Source organism: Colletotrichum fructicola (assembly GCF_000319635.2).
Source record: "Colletotrichum fructicola Nara gc5 chromosome Unknown KSG_Nara_v1_contig10, whole genome shotgun sequence".
Classification (NCBI taxonomy): Eukaryota; Fungi; Ascomycota; class Sordariomycetes; order Glomerellales; family Glomerellaceae; genus Colletotrichum; species Colletotrichum fructicola.
In genome coordinates, this window is record NW_027094060.1 from 1,151,209 (window position 1) to 1,167,208 (window position 16,000).

Consider the following 16,000-nt stretch of genomic DNA (forward strand, 5'->3'; position numbering starts at 1 on the left):
ACGTGTGACAGATTGGCCCCCACTGGCATCGAGCCGCTCCATCAGGGGCGTCAAGAGCCCACACAATACCCACTGAATCTTACCTTGGAGAGGGCCTATGTGGGCTTTGCGTGGATAGGGAACGGTTGGACGGTGCTACGCTACGCAGGTTGCAATTGTGGACAGTTTAGTGGGCAAAGCTTGTCAACTTGCGGACGAACGAAAGTCCAGCGCATACAGAGATCACACAAGTAGGTGATTGAGGATGGCTTCACCAGCACACTGTGGCTTCCTCGATGTGATTGGGTGCCTATGCCGGTGGGATGTGACTGAGTTTCAAGAAGACATAAATATCACCTGTTTCCATGAGACTGCTCGAAAGCACTGGACTTTTCAACTCGTCAGGATGGATTGGTCTGATAATTCTTGTTCCAGTAGATGGCAACATTGAATTTCCTGCCAAGTGCACCGGTGAGGCTCAAGCGACACCGGAACACTAACCACAGCTCCGGTGATATGATCCATCAAGAGTTAAGATCAGCACGTCTAAATGCCTCTCTCCGAGATGTCATCACGATGAGCCCATCACCAAGGACGGCTCGGACACTGACCACAGTCTAGCTCATCGGGCGTTTTGGCGATCGACAGCCACCCAAGTGAGACGTGACTATGGCACCTCGATTGTCGCAGTTTTTCGGGGGGGCATCAGGATAAATATGGGTAAAATATCTCTAGACTGTAACACGAGACAAGCCTCACCTAAGGTGTTTACCCTATTTTTCCGCCACTCGTCCGTCTGAACCCCACATATCCGGTCGTCCTCCGGGGGCTGCGCACTGCCCTCGGGCGAAACAGCGGACAATTCCGATGAAAGCCGCTTGCTGTGCTCTCGTTGTCGGGCCCAGCGAAACAAGTCAGATTCTCACCAAAACGCGCGGATATCGACATGGGAATATACGCAAACAAAAACACACTTTAATTCTGGGCTGAGGCGGAGGCTGAACGGCCCCGTTTCCCGTTCACTCACGAGGCGCGGATTACCTGTCTATTACGCGGCTACGGAGTACTGGGGAGAATATTCCCACAAAATTCCCAAGCGGAAGTGAAGAAATTTCCGGCTACCGATCAAGCTTAGACGTCGAATAAGCTTGAGTGTCCCAAGGTGGGCGCTAAAGCTGTGCTCCCCCATGTTGTCCGGCCTAAGCCGCTGCTTGAATGCCAAGGGTAGCGGGGGTAACCCGAGGCATCACATCATGACCCCATGCTCATTGCGGATAGGGGCCGCGTCTTTCTATGAGCCATAATTAGATAGACTCATACAGTTCAGCACCGAAGGCTTGGGTGCTAATGCAGACTTCCCCAAATCGGACGGGAAGGGGAGGTCGAGGTTGATGTGAGCATCATGTATATCCGTCTCGTCAGCGGATTTGCGCCAATTTCGCCAAGCATCTAAGTTTTTTGGTGTTGTAGTCCATCGCCTGAGGAAATGGCAAAAACCCGCCCCAATGTCCCATTCATCCCACCAGCTAACCCATTATTCCTGACGTTGGGACAGAGACGCTAACCTGGGCACTGACTTCTCCTTTTTGGTACTAACGCAGATGTCACGTCGGAGCTTATGTTGGGAATGGAAAGTGGGAGCGAGGCGGCGGACATGGGGTCGGTTATTGTTGCCCCTGAAGGACACGCGTACTCGCCCACCGACGACCGATCCTATGTTTAATTTTCATGACAGCACGAATTCACGTGGGCTGGTCAGCCGTCCTGCTGGGCGAGCGGTCACCCCGTCTGCCGCCATGGCAGAAAACGTGTGGTTGGGATGGCGAAATGCGGGCCTGGTTATGGCATTGCTCGGACTGCCAAGAATCGCAGACCAGCACTCTGAGGTTCTGGAACGCGCGTCATCGTGAGTTGAGCAAGCCCAGAGGACTTTCAACCGGTCATTGGGTTCAGTGGTAAGGTACCTAGTGTATGGATAGGGTGCGGAAGAAATGGTACCTCCTGGGCAATCTCCCGTGGCACAGAGGGCGGCGTCAAGTGTGACAGGGGCCGTGTCCGGGCTTGCTCCATGCTGTCACTTGTCTGGGACTCGGAGGAGATCAATGGGGAAAGGAGCCGTGTGGGGGCAAGAATTCTCTCCATTGCTTGCACTGAGCGAGAGCATCTTCGATCAACCGTTGGAAGACAAAAGAGACAAGAGGCGCCGTTGACGGCTGGGGGGGACAGCGCACAGCGTCAGAGCTCCTTGCAGCAAACCTGCCAGAGGTCGAGGAATTTAGGCCAGGAACAAGAAACCAAATGCAACGGTACCCTGCCCTACGATGGAGCAGCAGAGTCTTGGTGAGTGTCAAAGTTGCCAAAACCCGCCAGGGGACAGATGCCAAGCTCTCAAACTCCCCCACCTTCCCGTAGATTCAGAAAAAGAACAATTGTGGCACCGGCAGATCAGGGTACGTACTTTGTGCATGTACTGAACCATATGTGACGGCATAACGCGATATGATTGGCCAGACTGTAGAGACTGTACCCACTACGACGTTACCGGTCGTTAGAACTGAGGCTATTTTCCTCACAACCCCCTGTCTACATCTCTTTTTCACACTTCACTTCACCTCAACTTTTGTGCTACGCTACACGATGGGCGTCAGTTGTTGCAACGGATAACTTCCCCGGGCCAGCCAAAAAAATTCAGTAAGTTGCCCAAGTGGGCGATTGCTGGATATGCCGAATGCTATGATCCCAAAACACAGACTGCTGGGACAAGATTTACTCAATCACATCCTGCCCAGCTTCCCCTGAGCGCCTCCCGCCGAGAGATCAACCCGATTCTACCAGACTTGCATGTCGCATGAAAGATCACGGGTGATCCCAAGACCTGCTGCATGTCGTCCATCTTGGCACATCGACTCACCAGATCCCAAGCAAACCCAATCAGTCCCAGCGGAGAGGACGCAGCAGCCAAGGCCCTCAACTTGGGATGGCGTCAAGTCAACCTAAGACGACATCTTAGCGTGTTTTGGCCTCATGGGGTTCAGCCGCTAGTGCAACTCGCCCGTCAACAAGGCCCCTGGCTCCCTTTCTTTTCTTTTCCTCCGATTGGCCCACGAGTTCCTGACGGCTGTGAATCAGAGTTCAAACGACCGCGGAGACCTCCCGTCTAGTGACCCCGGTCTGCGGTTTATTCTTTTTTGTTTGTCCATGGGATGGATGGCCCATTGATGGGACCGATGGAGACGGGGGAGAGAGAAGGACGGGCAGACATGCAGGGGCCAAGACACGGTAGCGCTGGCTGATGCTGCTCCTCCTTCTCGTCCTCCGCCTCCCTGCTGTCATGGGTCCCGTTCTTGGGTCCCTCGGGGAGGAGAAAATGGGCAAGGCGGCTCCACCGACGACATCGATGTCCGTCGGTGCTGAACGACCCTTTTAGGATGCCATCGAACCCGCTGGCATGAAGGCTTCATTTCGTTCCGTCTTCCCCAACTGACTCTTTCTCTTATTCTCTGTGTGGAGATTTTCGGCTAGAGGCCATTCCCAATTTTTTGCCCTGGCGGTGCTAATATTCTCCTGCCCTGGCGGCCTTCTTGACCAATATTGTTAATAAGTACTATATTCTCACGAGTTCTAGCTTTCCGACCATCAAAGCGACACAACAACACAGACACACATTCGAAAATGGCTTTTTCAGAGAGATCATGCCCGGTATCGGGTTCCATGGGAGGCAGAGGGAGGTGTCCAGCTGGTACTGCCGCGGCCGGCAGGCAAAGCAGATCGAGCAGTCGTATGGGACCTCGAGGATGTTCCTTCTCTGGCTTTTCCCAGCCGGGCGATATTCACACAGCATTCGATGTAAGTCAACGTCGAGACAGGACTCGATATGCTTGGAAATACTGACAATATCAAAGATTCCTCGAGGAGTCGATGCTGAAGAGTGGCTCCGCATGAGGTCAGTCCAGATCAAACTCTATCGACCCTTAACATGCATACTAACACAGGCATCAGGGAGCGCAAGTCCATCAACCAGATCCTCTATTCCAGCTACCCCTCACAACAAGAGATCGATTCAGCCAAGGACCAAAAACAGATGGACGCAATGAACGTGAACGAACAAGATCTTCTCGCTGTCGCCCTCGGCGCACCGGCGAGGCAAGTGATGCTGAGAGCGGAGGAGATTGGCCCCGCGACAGGCTGGAAAGACGGCTACCTCAGCATAGAACACGGCTTCTGCCCACCCGACTACGACGAGGCCGCCGGCGCCCTGGCCAGATCCCCTGGTCGTATCTGGTCCGATCTTGCCGAGAGAATGCCTGGATGCGTGTCCCGCGGTCGCGTGAGAGAATCGATCGCCGCAGCCCCCGTCATCGAGGGTACCGAAGACATCATCCCCGACCAGGCGCTCTGGGCTGCGCTGGTGGCGCTGGGTATGCTTTGCTCCATCTACCGCTTCGAGCAAAAGTACGACGGCCACGACGGCGTTAATGCGACTACGAACCCGTCCAAATTGAGATTGAACTGCAAGATGGGTGACTACTTGGGAGAGGAGTTGGTCGGCATTCCTCTCAGCATCGCGCTGCCTTATTTCCAAGTATCCCGCCGCATGGGACGAACACTTCCTCATCTCACCTTTGTCGATCAATCTTCATACAACCTCAAGGTCAAGGACGCCACATCAAGCTTTCCCTACGTCGCCCGCTTCGACAACATTGAGCTGAGATGGCCAATGTTTGGTGAGCGTGCTGAGGTGGCATTCCTCAAGGGAGTTGCGGATACATCTGGTAGGACTACGCCTCTCTTACCTCAGACTTCATGTTCTCGACCCGGCTTTGCTAATCATTACTTGCAGCCTCTTTTCAACATGGCCCCGACGCCATCGCTGCTTGCCAAGAGCACGTAATGAACCGCAACAATCAGGGTCTTCTCCACGAGATGATCCGCTTGAAAGAAATTCTGGAGCGCATGCCCGGCGCCTTCCACTCGATCTCAACCAACCCCAATGCCGGTGAGAACTATGTCCCCGTCCAGCAATGGGTTCGCTGGGCGAAGTTCTCTGCTCCTCTCTCGAAGCGCTGCCCCGCCTCTTCGGGCCTCCAGTTCCCGCCCTACCTAGTTATGGACGCTTTCTTGGGCAGGAAAAAGTAAGTCGACATCTGTTTCTTATCTCGCCACTTTACTGACATGTATCCCAAGGTACACATCCTTCCTCGGTGCTGAGGGTGTCCATCTCCGCGCATGGCTCCCCTCCAACCTGCGCGCTTTCATCGCGGCTATCGAGTACCACTACCGCATCCCTGAGTACGTCCAGCAGTCCGGCGACCCTCGTTTGATGGGTGTTCTCGATGGCATTGTTGAGGCCTACACCGGTGAGCGCGGCTTTATGGGTGTCCACCGCTACAAGGTCTTTGGCATCCTCGAGGTCGCTGCTAAGACGGGCCGTACCGAGACCAACGGCGCCTCTGGTGCCGCCGATGGTGAGCGCCCATGGGAAGAGACTCACCGTCAGTTCTCCGAGGCCATGAAGGAGCGTCTTGAGCCCTACCGAGGTGCTCTGCCCGTTGAGCCCCACCAGATGCGAGGCACTTTCGAAGAGTGCCGCTACGTTACCCGTGTGTTGAGCAGGTCGTTTGTCGACTCTGACCCCTCCCGCTCGATCGCGATGGTGACGCTTGATATCCGGGATACCGGTATCACTTGGGCTCCTGGTGACCGTTTGGCGGTGATGCCTTTGAACGGCTGGGAAGAGTGTGCCAAGGTCATTGCTGCTCTTGGCCTGGAGGAACACATCGATGCTCCCGTTGAGACTACAGGAACCTGGGCCCGCTTCGAGATGCACCTCGGTTCCGTGAGGAGGACTGCTACTCCCAAGCTGACGGTCGGCGACATCCTCCGCCGCGGCCACCTCGCTCCCATCACCAAGGAGATGGCTCTCAAAATTCACGGGATGCTCCACGCATCCTCCAACACCGTCTTGCAGGTCCTGAGCACCGATGAGTGGCCTGTGAGGGGTTCTCTGGGCGACTTGCTCCAGGATGCCGTCACGGATACTCCTCCCCAGATTTGGGACAGAGTCTTCAACCTCGAAGATCTGTCTTGGTTGGCCGACTTGGTCAAGCTCGAGGTTCCTCGCACATACTCGATTGCTAGCTACACGGAAGAGCTGCTGCCTGAGACGGTCGACCTTGCTGTCTCCCGCTCCGAGTACAAGCTGTGCTCGACCTTCGCAAAGGGTAGAGATATCTCTCGCTCTGGAGTTTCCAGCGGCTTCCTCAACCCACCTGTGGAGATGGGTGAGATCGACTCCGATGACGAACTACTCATCGGCGTCTCGCGCCCAGCCGCCTTCCAGCTTCCCCTCGACCCCATGGCTCCCTGCGCCTTTTTCGCTGGTGGCAGTGGCATCGCTCCCTTCCGCAGCTTCTGGCAAGCTCGTCTTGCTCAGAGCGGTCTCTCCGGTGGCAAGAACTCTTTGTACCTCGGTGTCCAGTCCCGCGAGAAGTTCTGCTTCGAAGAAGAACTCCGCCAGTACGTCAACGCGGACTTCATGGAAGTCCATCTCGCATTTTCAAGAGACTCGCGAGGTCTGGCTTACGAGGGTCACGATCTCGTCGAGAAGCACATTCCCCCTCGCTATATCGATACCTTGATCGTCGAACAGGGTGCTCAGATCTGCGACCTCGTGATGTCAAAGAAGCAGGGTGGTCTTGGTGGCTATCTCTATGTCTGCGGTTCGGTCTCTGTGTTCGACTCCGTCATGCAGGGAATCCGCAAGGCGATTTACACCTACAGAACAGCCACCGAAAGCGGCGTCGATACTATTGTCAACAAGGCGTTTGCTGAGAGACGCTTTATGCTTGATGTCTTCATGACCCCCAAGCCCCTGCCATGCACGCTGCCGACCATTCCTCTATCACAGTTGGCCCTGCATACTGGTCACCGCCCTGGATCGCGCATGTGGATTGGTGTTCACGGAAGCGTCTACGATGTCACCGACTTCTGTCCTATGCACCCGGGCGGAACCCTCATCATCAAGTCTAACGCTGGTGTCGACTGTTCAAAGTCCTTCGACAACCTCGCCCACACAAACAACCCCGAGGTGGCTTCTCTCCTGACGAAGTACTTCGTCGGTCACTTGACACCTAAGCCCGACTACGGCAGCGACGAAATCTCCGCCCTCCATGACCTTTGGTCCGCCTACCTCCGCACCACGGTTGAGACCCTCGTCGCTCACCAGTTTGAGATGTACGAGATCATGGGCGCCTCCCTCGAGACCAACTCCTCCCACGACCCCGCCGGCAGCAACAACATCTGGCTGCGCGAGTCCCTCCCCAACATCATCGCCGTCCGCACCTTCTACGGCTACCAGTCCCGTCTCCTGCAAGGCGGCTTCGCAGCCCTCTTCGGCCCGAAGCTGCAGGAGCTCGTCCTCAAACTCTCCTTCGGCGTCGCCAGCGCCAACGGCCCCGCTGCCGACACCAAGCTCCCCGACGTCCTCGGCACCGTCGCGCGCGCAAAGACCTCGGGCGACGCCGCCACCTGCACCAAGGAGGTCGCCCTCGTCGGCCAGTTCGTCTGCGATGCCGACGCCTCCCTCCGCTTCCAGGAGCGCGGCGTCTTCGCCTACGCCGCCCGCAGCGTCGAGCTCGACATCGCCCTGCTCGAGGACCTCCGCCAGGAGGCCTGCAACGGCATGGACGCCTTCGACAGCATCGCAAACTCCATCAAGGAGTCTTCCGACCCGGACGTCGAGAATGCCCGCCTCACCGCGCTCTCCACCTTCCTCCTCCAGGTCCTCGAGCGCATGGCCCGCCACCTCGAGGTCTTCTACGCCCAGCTGGCCCGCTCCTCCGTCTACCAGCCCCAGCTCGAGAAGAACCCGGCCCGCACCCGTTGGGCCCTCGTCCGCAGACGCATCCGGGATGGTAGTCTTTTCGTCCTGGCAACCAAGGCCGAGCTCTCCTCCAACCTGCTGGACCCCGCGGCCGGCCAGAACCAGCAGCCATACTACATGTCGCGCGCGAACCCGAACCAGAACATTGACTTTGACCGCGTCATGGCGCAGGTGCAGGCCTCGCTGCGACAGGACGTCTCGGCTATGAACCCCTCGCACCTGCAGCCTCACCAGCAGCACCCGCAGCAACCTCTGACGCTCAACGCCGTGCACCAGGCCCGAGGGCGCGTCGACACGGGCGACGTCAGCGTCGTCGCGAGCCGCGAGAACGCAGACGCCCTGCGCGCCATGAGCAGCTTCGTCGAGAAGAACAGCCGTGCCATCCGCCGTCTGAGCAAGATGCCCGCCGCAATGCCCACTGGCATGAACTTCGAAGACATCCAGCGCGCCGCACTGCTCGAGATGGCACAGAGCGGCGCCGGCGGGCAGAGCGGTCTGCTGTCACCCCCAGAAATGGCAGGTGACATGCATAACCATCACCAAGAGCAAGGGCTGCACGTCAGGAAGGGCGGGAATGGTAACAGGATCCTCCCGACGCCGCCCTCATCCCGCGGCTCCAGCCGGTCCCCCACGCGGTTCAACCAGCCCTTCGCCGTGGGAGGCAAGCCCACAGCCGAGATGCTCCTCGCCAAACTCAACCGTCCCCGCGGCGCCTCTCTCACCAGGACGCCAAACGCATCGCAGCCAGGCTCCCCAGCACCCTTCCCCGTCCTCCGCGGTTCACACTCGCCGCCGCCCTCGCACCACGGCAGCCAGCACCCCGTCGACGCGCAAACCGCGCTGAGCTCGATGATGAGCCGCCTCAACACGCGGCCGCGCAGCGGCTCCGCCGCCATGATGTCGAGCACCGGCGGCATGCACTCCCCCGCGCACCCAGCAGCGGGCGGCGGCCTCGCGCGCACGCGGTCGCTCATGAGTCTAGGCAGCAGCGGCAGTCAAGCTCGCGAGCGGGGACATGTGTCGCGGCCGTCTGGGGGTTCGCTCCGCGCGCTGAAGCTGCGGAGCGTGATGGAGCAGAGCGAAGAAAAGGTTGCTCCCACGTTTTAGAATTGAGTGGAGTTGACAGGTGTGTGTGTGTTTCGGTCCCGGAGTCCCGTATTGGGGATTCGGTGACCGACGGTGAGACGAAAAAAAACAGACCTCCGTGAGCCGCATCCCGAGCGCGAAAAGCGGTGCAGTGACGGTCTTGGCGAGTTGTCGTTGTTGTTCTAGGGAATGTCCGTGTCCGTGCGGTCATCTTTCAGGATCCCTTTCCTCCGATGTGATGGATGATCCGAGATTCTTTCGTTGTCCATGATTATTTCAATTTGTGTCTATTGCTGCCTGGGAATGCACGGTTGGCTTTGCGGAAAACAAGCCAGAAGAAAAGAAAAGTACCAGTCTTTTTTAGTCAGAGGGCTAAAATGTGTTTAGAGTAGAGTTAAGGAATTGTACAACAATATTGGTCAGATTGTATGAGTCCGGACTTTGACAGGTGATGAGAATAACTGTGCGCAGCGAGAGAGGCGTCTGAAGCAACATCGTAAGATGATCATCAAGGGCTAATTGAGGGATCACAATGGGAGGCACGCAGCAGTTCATATTCCGATTTGATCATGATTCAATAAAAAATGCCTAGCTGAGCCTAGAATCTAAATGGAGACGCGATAACAAATGATATTGGCCCTGATGATAATGAAAAAATGATGGTAAATTCCGTGGTAATGGGCGTCAATGTTGTTACAATCTTGCTTTCCCAACGCCTCAATCCAGACAGAATGGGATACAACAGCGTCAGCTTGAAAGGGGGGAATCTCTACCACGATGATGATGATGAAAGACAGTAGTCTTCTCTGCTTTATCTATGCCAGAACACACAAAAATAATGAAGAACAAATTCCGTTTCGGGGGGCTCCTCCCCTGTGGGCTGTATCCGTTTACTTATCCAACGCCTGTGATTGACACTGTTCTCAAGTTAGCATTGAATCTCAAATCCAGGAAAGAAGGATGATAACTCACCATTTGGAAATAGACTCCCCTCTCCGCAATCAGCGTCGCGTGGTCACCCCTCTCGACAACCTTGCCATCGGCCATGACGAAGATCACGTCCGCGTTCTGCACGGTCGCCAGCCGATGCGCGACCATGATCATCGTCCTGCTGCCCTTCGTCGCGTCGAAGACGGCCTGCACCGCGCGCTCCGTCTCGCTGTCGAGCGAGCTCGTCGCCTCGTCAAGGAGTAGCAGCGACGGCCGGCGGATCAGCGCGCGCGCGATCGAGACGCGCTGCTTCTGCCCGCCAGACAACGCGACGCCCGACTGGCCCACGGCGGTGTTGTAGCCCTCCGGCAGCGACATCACGAACTCGTGGATGCCCGCGTCCTTGGCCGCCGCGTGCAGCGCCTCGTCGGATACAGAGTCCTCGTCCTCGATGCCGAGCAGGATGTTGTCCCGGATCGTGCCCGTGAAGAGCGACGGCTCCTGCGCGACGAGGGAGATGTTCTGGCGGTACTTTGCGAGGTCGAGGCTGTTGATGTCGTGGCCGTTGTAGAGCACGTGGCCCTCGCCGTGGAGGGTGTAGAAGCGCTCGAGGAGGGAGATGATGGTGGTCTTGCCGGAGCCCGAGGGCCCGACGATGGCGGCGAACTGGCCGCGCTCGATGTGCAGGTCGAGGCCCTTGAGGACGGGCGTCGGGCGCGTGGGGTAGCTGAACCAGACGTCCTTGAAGTCGATCTCGACGCCCTTCTCGTAGTGCACCTCGTAGGGCACGACGTCGCTGACGCGCTCGGCGGTGGTTGCCGCGGAGGTGGTCTCGTCGTCGTCCGCGTCGCGCATGGCGAGGATGCGGTCGGCGGCGGTCTTGGCCTTGGCGATGTTGGGCCCGAAGGAGAGCCACTGGCCGGCGGACATGCCGCCCTGGACGACGGCGATGTAGACGACCATGTACTGGAAGGGAGTGTACTCGTGGTCGGAGAGGAGGCGGCCGCCGTACCAGAGGACGAAGGCCATGCAGAGCAGCGAGATTGAGTCGCTGAACGCAAACAGCATGACGGAGAAGCGGGACTTGCGGAAGGCGTCGCGGGTGTGCTCGGCGAGGAGCTCGTCGTAGCGCTGGCAGATGCCCTGCTCCATGGTGAGCGAGGAGACGGTGCGGATGGCGCCGATGGACTCGGAGGCGAACTTTGCGGACTCGGCGAAGACGGCGTTGTTGGCCTCCTCGAACTTTGTCTCGTGGCGCACGCGGTAGAACATGGCGGCGACGATGATGGGCATGGAGGTGCCGAGGGCGACGAGGGTGAGCTTCCAGCCGAAGACGAGGCCGACCACAATGCAGCCGATGACGTTGAAGAGCGAGATGAGCACGAAGGCCATGTTGGTGCCGAGAAGCTGCTGCAGCATGGTCGGGTCGGTGGCGAGGCGGGCCGTGAGGGCGCCGGCGGAGTTGCCCTCGGCGTCGAAGAAGGCGGACGGCTTGTAGAGGATGTTGCGGAAGTACTCCTTGCGGTAGACGCGGGTGATGCCGAAGCCGATGGTGGTGGTCGCCCAGCCGAGGAGGAAGTGGGAGACGCCGACGCCGGCGGCGAGGTAGACGAACATGAGGCACCAGTGGTTGGCGATGACGCGCAGGAAGCTGCCCCAGTAGGAGAAGAGCGAGACGAGGACGGCGAAGAGGTAGGCCTGGACGGGGGTGCTGGCGCCGGCGCCGAGGGCCGCGACGGCGATGACGATGTACGTCTTCCAGCGCTTGCGCTGCTCGCCGAGGAGGAGACCGAAGGAGCCGAAGAGGTGCCAGGCGCGCCAGCGGGCCCAGAGGCCGCGGGGCTCCTTGATGACGCGGACGTTGCCGCCGGCGCCGCGCTCGAGCTCCTCGTCGGAGCCGTCGCGCTCGGTGACGGGGTTGCTGTCCTCGTCGACGTTGTCGATGCTCTGGCGCTTCTCGGTGAGGTCGCCCTCGCTGCTGCCGAAGGGCATGGGCTTGGGAAGGGAGTTACGTTCGGGCTCGGGGCGGCGCCAGCTGAGGTCGCCGAAGAGGATGTCGTCGTCCTCCTCGACGCCCATGTCCAGCTTCTGCGCGGTGGCGAGGAGGTGGTAGGGGCCGTCGATCTGGGCCATGAGTTCCTGGTGAGTTCCCTGCTGGACGACCTGGCCCTTGCGGAGGAGGATGATGCTGTCGGCCTTTCTGATGGTTCCGAGACGGTGAGCGATGACGATGGTGGTGCGGCCGCGGCAGGCGCGGTCGAGCGCAGCTTGAACGATCTGCTCGCTCCTCACATCAATGGCGGAGGTAGCCTCGTCGAGGATGAGAATCTTGGGCTGCTTGACGATGGCGCGGGCGATGGCGAGACGTTGGCGCTGGCCACCTGACAGCTTGATACCGGCGTCGCCGACCTCGGTCTGGTAGCCCTCGGGCAGGCGGGAGATGAACTCGTCGGCGAAGGCGTCCTTGCAGGCCTGCTCGATGAGCTTGGCCTTGACGGACTCGTCCTCGAACTCGAACTCGGTGCCGATGAGGCCGTACTCGACATTCTTGAAAATGGTGGTGTTAAAGAGGGCGTTGTCCTGCTGGACGAGACCAATCTGGTTGCGCCACCACTGGGGGTCGATTTCGCTGAGGAGGCGACCGCCGCAGCTGATGATACCGTTTCTGAGCCAGAGAGTCTGTGACGTGTTAGCCGATGTAGATGATGACGGGTGTCTGGGACGAGTCTTACAAGTTGGTTGGCCTGGAGGTCTCCGTTAAACTCATACCATCGCTCTAGGATTCCGACAATGGTACTCTTTCCGGAACCGGACGGTCCGACGATGGCGGTGACCTTGCCGGCAGGGAACGTCAGGCTGAGGTTCTCCAGGATCTTGACGTCGGGACGCTTAGGGTACACGAAGTTGACGTTCTGGAAGACGATATCGCCCTCGGCGGACGCCTCGGGGCCCTTGAGCTTGCCGTAGGTCGGCTTCGGGGCGTCGATGATGGTGTGGAAGATGGCGTTGGCGTCAGCGGCCTGCGACGCGGCTGACAGCGGGGCTGTGAGCTGACCGATGGAGGACGCCATCATCATGATGCAGAGAAGGACGCTACGGTTGAGGGTCAGATAAGGTTCATCCTGCCGGATGGAAGGAGCAGGGGGGACTTACACGATGAGGGAGGCCGGGGTGGTCAGAACCATCATGGTGTACATCTTGAACGCGTACCAGAAGGACAGCGCAAATGTGCTAGAAACCGTTAGTATATCCATCATCAGGTGTATACATCCTTGAATGCTTACGCATAGATGGCGAAGAAGACTGCGGCAAGTTAGCAAAACATCCGTGAAGGAACGCCGTGGGAGTAACTCACTCAGCCCCTGCTGGAACGCAACCAGCCACGCCATGCCCGCGCCCTTCTCTCTCGACCTGTCCGCGAGCATACCATACTTGGCCAGCATCTTGAACTCAGCGCCGCACGCCGCGAGCATCCTGATGGCGCCGAACGCCTCGGTAGCCACAGACGCGGCCTCAATGTCCATGTCCTGGACGTCCTTGAGCCGCTGGATGATGGGCGGGGTGGTGAACATGTAGACGAAGAGGATGAAGACGAGTCCGGAGGCGGTGGTCAGCGTCAGCAGCCAGTTATACGCGAAGGCGATGGTGAAGCCCGCGATGACCGTCGAGAAGGACATGAAGAAGGTGCCGATCTTCTCCGAGATGCCGAGCTGCAGCGTGCTGGCGGTGATGGTGATGATGGCGGCCGTCTGGCCCGGCGCGAGCATGTCCAGCATCGAGATGGGCAGGGCGAAGAGGGAGCGGAGGTAGGTCAGACGGATGGCGGCGGAGATGCGGATGCTCGTCATGCGGAAGCCGAGCTGTGGTGGTGTTTGTTAGTGGAGTGTGTGGTTGGGGGGTGAAGGGGACTTACGTTGGAAAGGTAAGTGAGGATCAGTCTCGCGATGAAGAGGTAGACGATGTACAGCACGCCTTGGTTGACGGTGCGCGTGAACTCTTCTTGCGTCTCCTGCGTGCCTTGCTTGAAGAAGCCAGTGAAGGTGCCGACGAGTTGTCCTAAGATGTATTAATCGCTGCTTCTCTGCGAAAGGTGATGATGTGTCACTTACCAAAGACAATGTTCATCACCGGCATGGTGAGACCAGCACCGATGGCACCTAATACCGACACCATGATGATGAGCTTGTCATACCATGTGCCATACGACAAGATTCTCTGTGAAGCTAGTCAGTAAGAGCTCATCGACACACACATGCATGCTAGACCAGAACAACATACGATGAAATTCCTCAGCGTCGCAACGTTCTTCGTGCTAAGCTTCCACCACGATCTCTTGGGAGCCGGTGGCGGAGCATTAGGATCCGTCGCGACCGCTCCGCCGGGGGCCGGCCCGGGGCCCGGAGCAGCTGCCGGCGCATCGGCAGTGCCGCCGGCCGGTGTGGCCATGATAATTGGCGGGGGTGGTAGGGGGGCGGTGGGTTGGTGACCGGGGTAGGTCGTGGGGTCCGATTCGACCGGGAGATGTCTTCCGATCCGGATATCTGGTGCTTCCTCTTCTATCGTAAGGTAGTACTGGATATCCTATTATTTGTCGTTGCAGGCTATGTGGAGGAGGACGACCGGGCCATATGTGTGTGTGGGGAAAGATTCGTTCTCACAAACAGGTGAAGCCTGGGGGCGGGCACCAGGGGGGAGAGATCGGCAGGCCGGCAGTGACAAGGGGGTAGGGGAGGTTAATGTGATTGTGTGGGAGGTGTAAAGGTTCAGAGAAGCTTAGTCTGATGCGAACAACTCGCGTGTCAGGATAATTTGTCAAATGGCAGCTTTCTCTCCCTTGGGGGGGTTGTTTCTCTTTCGATCCAAGGAACAAGTGATAAATCGAGATTGTGTCGTCCCGCGGCAACAGCTGAATGGGAAACACACAGAAAAGAGAGTTCCCAACCAGGGTACCAGGGATGGGGAAAGAGTCAAGAAGATAGGAGAAAATGAGAAGAAAAAGTGAGATGAAGGTGGGAGAGTTGAGCCAGCAAGACACACACTACACACAACGGATGTAACGCAAACGGGGGGCGAACAAGAAAACCACACCCAGTGTAGAGACTTGACCAGACGAGAAAGCAGTCGAATTGCAAGAAACCGGGGGTGGGAGAGAGAGAGACGGAGAGAGTGAGAGAGCGAGAAGGAGAACACAGGGCAAGGGTTTGGCAGAGGAGACAAGGCGGAAGGGGGATGGGGGGATGGTTGTGAAATGGGGGGACCGGCAGAAGTACACTGCAAAAGCGCCGGGAAACGGGTATCAACGAGCCACCCGAGAGGACGACCTGCAGAAGCGGCTGTGCAGGTGCTGCTGCTGCTGCTGCTGCGTCTGGTGCTTCTGTTGCTGATGCTGATGCTGATGCTGATGCTGCATCGCCTGCTTGCGTGCGAAACGATGCGCGGAGGTGGGTTTAGGCGGGACCCCCCAAGAAGGACGAACAGCAGCGGACACACAAGGGAAGAGACAAAAAAACGACCTAGCGCCGAGAGAGTTGGGTTTGGGAATTTGTGAGATTTTGGGCAGCGGTGGGATGGGATTTGGATGGATGGGGTGGGAGGAGCGGGCGGGCGGGCGAGCGAGAGGGAAGCCAAAGATGGGCAGAGATGGGATGAAGATGGATGGGCGGGCGAGAATTGAGATCATGGGCAGTGGGGAACGATTTGGTTCTGCTGCTGTGGTGGTGGTGCTTTGGGGTTGCATGCAAGAGTTATCGTGGCCACACCCCCCAGATTATTTCTCCGAGATCATGATCATGATCACGCAACTTCTGCGTTTTAACCCGCTCTCTGTATTGACCACTGCGTGCCAAGGTATATCTGCGTTGCGCGCTGGGTTGGGTGGGTCCAGAGTGTGGACTGCGGAGCGGCGGGGAGGAAGTGCGTGTAAGTCATGGTCACATATCTGCCCAGCGGTGGTGCCCTGTGTGTGTGGGTGGAGGGAGAGAGCGGATTACCGCATCTCCACTCAAGCAGCAAAAAGCATAGCGAGAGCGCGTGGCGGGCAGCCAGATGGGCAGGATTTGGAGAAGCCGCAGGCAGATGGAGTGTAATGGGAGGCTGAGTTTGGTGCCATGGTGCTTGTTGCTC

The 16,000-nt window shown here is 58.2% G+C and overlaps 2 protein-coding genes across 2 annotated transcripts; one reads left to right on the forward strand and one right to left on the reverse strand.

Moving 5' to 3' along the window:
* Positions 1–3,759: 3,759 nt before the first annotated feature.
* On the forward strand, positions 3,760–8,968 carry redA (NADPH oxidoreductase A; the record flags this gene model as incomplete). The annotated part of the gene is made up of 5 exons (XM_032033356.1): positions 3,760–3,825; positions 3,882–3,922; positions 3,979–4,751; positions 4,820–5,111; positions 5,164–8,968. The coding sequence occupies 5 exons, from the start codon at positions 3,760–3,762 to the stop codon at positions 8,966–8,968; spliced, it is 4,977 nt and encodes a 1,658-aa protein (XP_031887185.1).
* An 869-nt stretch (positions 8,969–9,837) lies between these two features.
* Positions 9,838–14,323, reverse strand: BEA3-0 (ABC transporter BEA3; the record flags this gene model as incomplete). Its single annotated transcript, XM_032033357.1, has 9 exons — positions 9,838–9,864; positions 9,920–12,556; positions 12,610–12,970; positions 13,031–13,108; positions 13,162–13,180; positions 13,233–13,737; positions 13,791–13,933; positions 13,987–14,092; positions 14,156–14,323. The coding sequence occupies 9 exons, from the start codon at positions 14,321–14,323 to the stop codon at positions 9,838–9,840; spliced, it is 4,044 nt and encodes a 1,347-aa protein (XP_031887184.1).
* Positions 14,324–16,000: the final 1,677 nt, after the last annotated feature.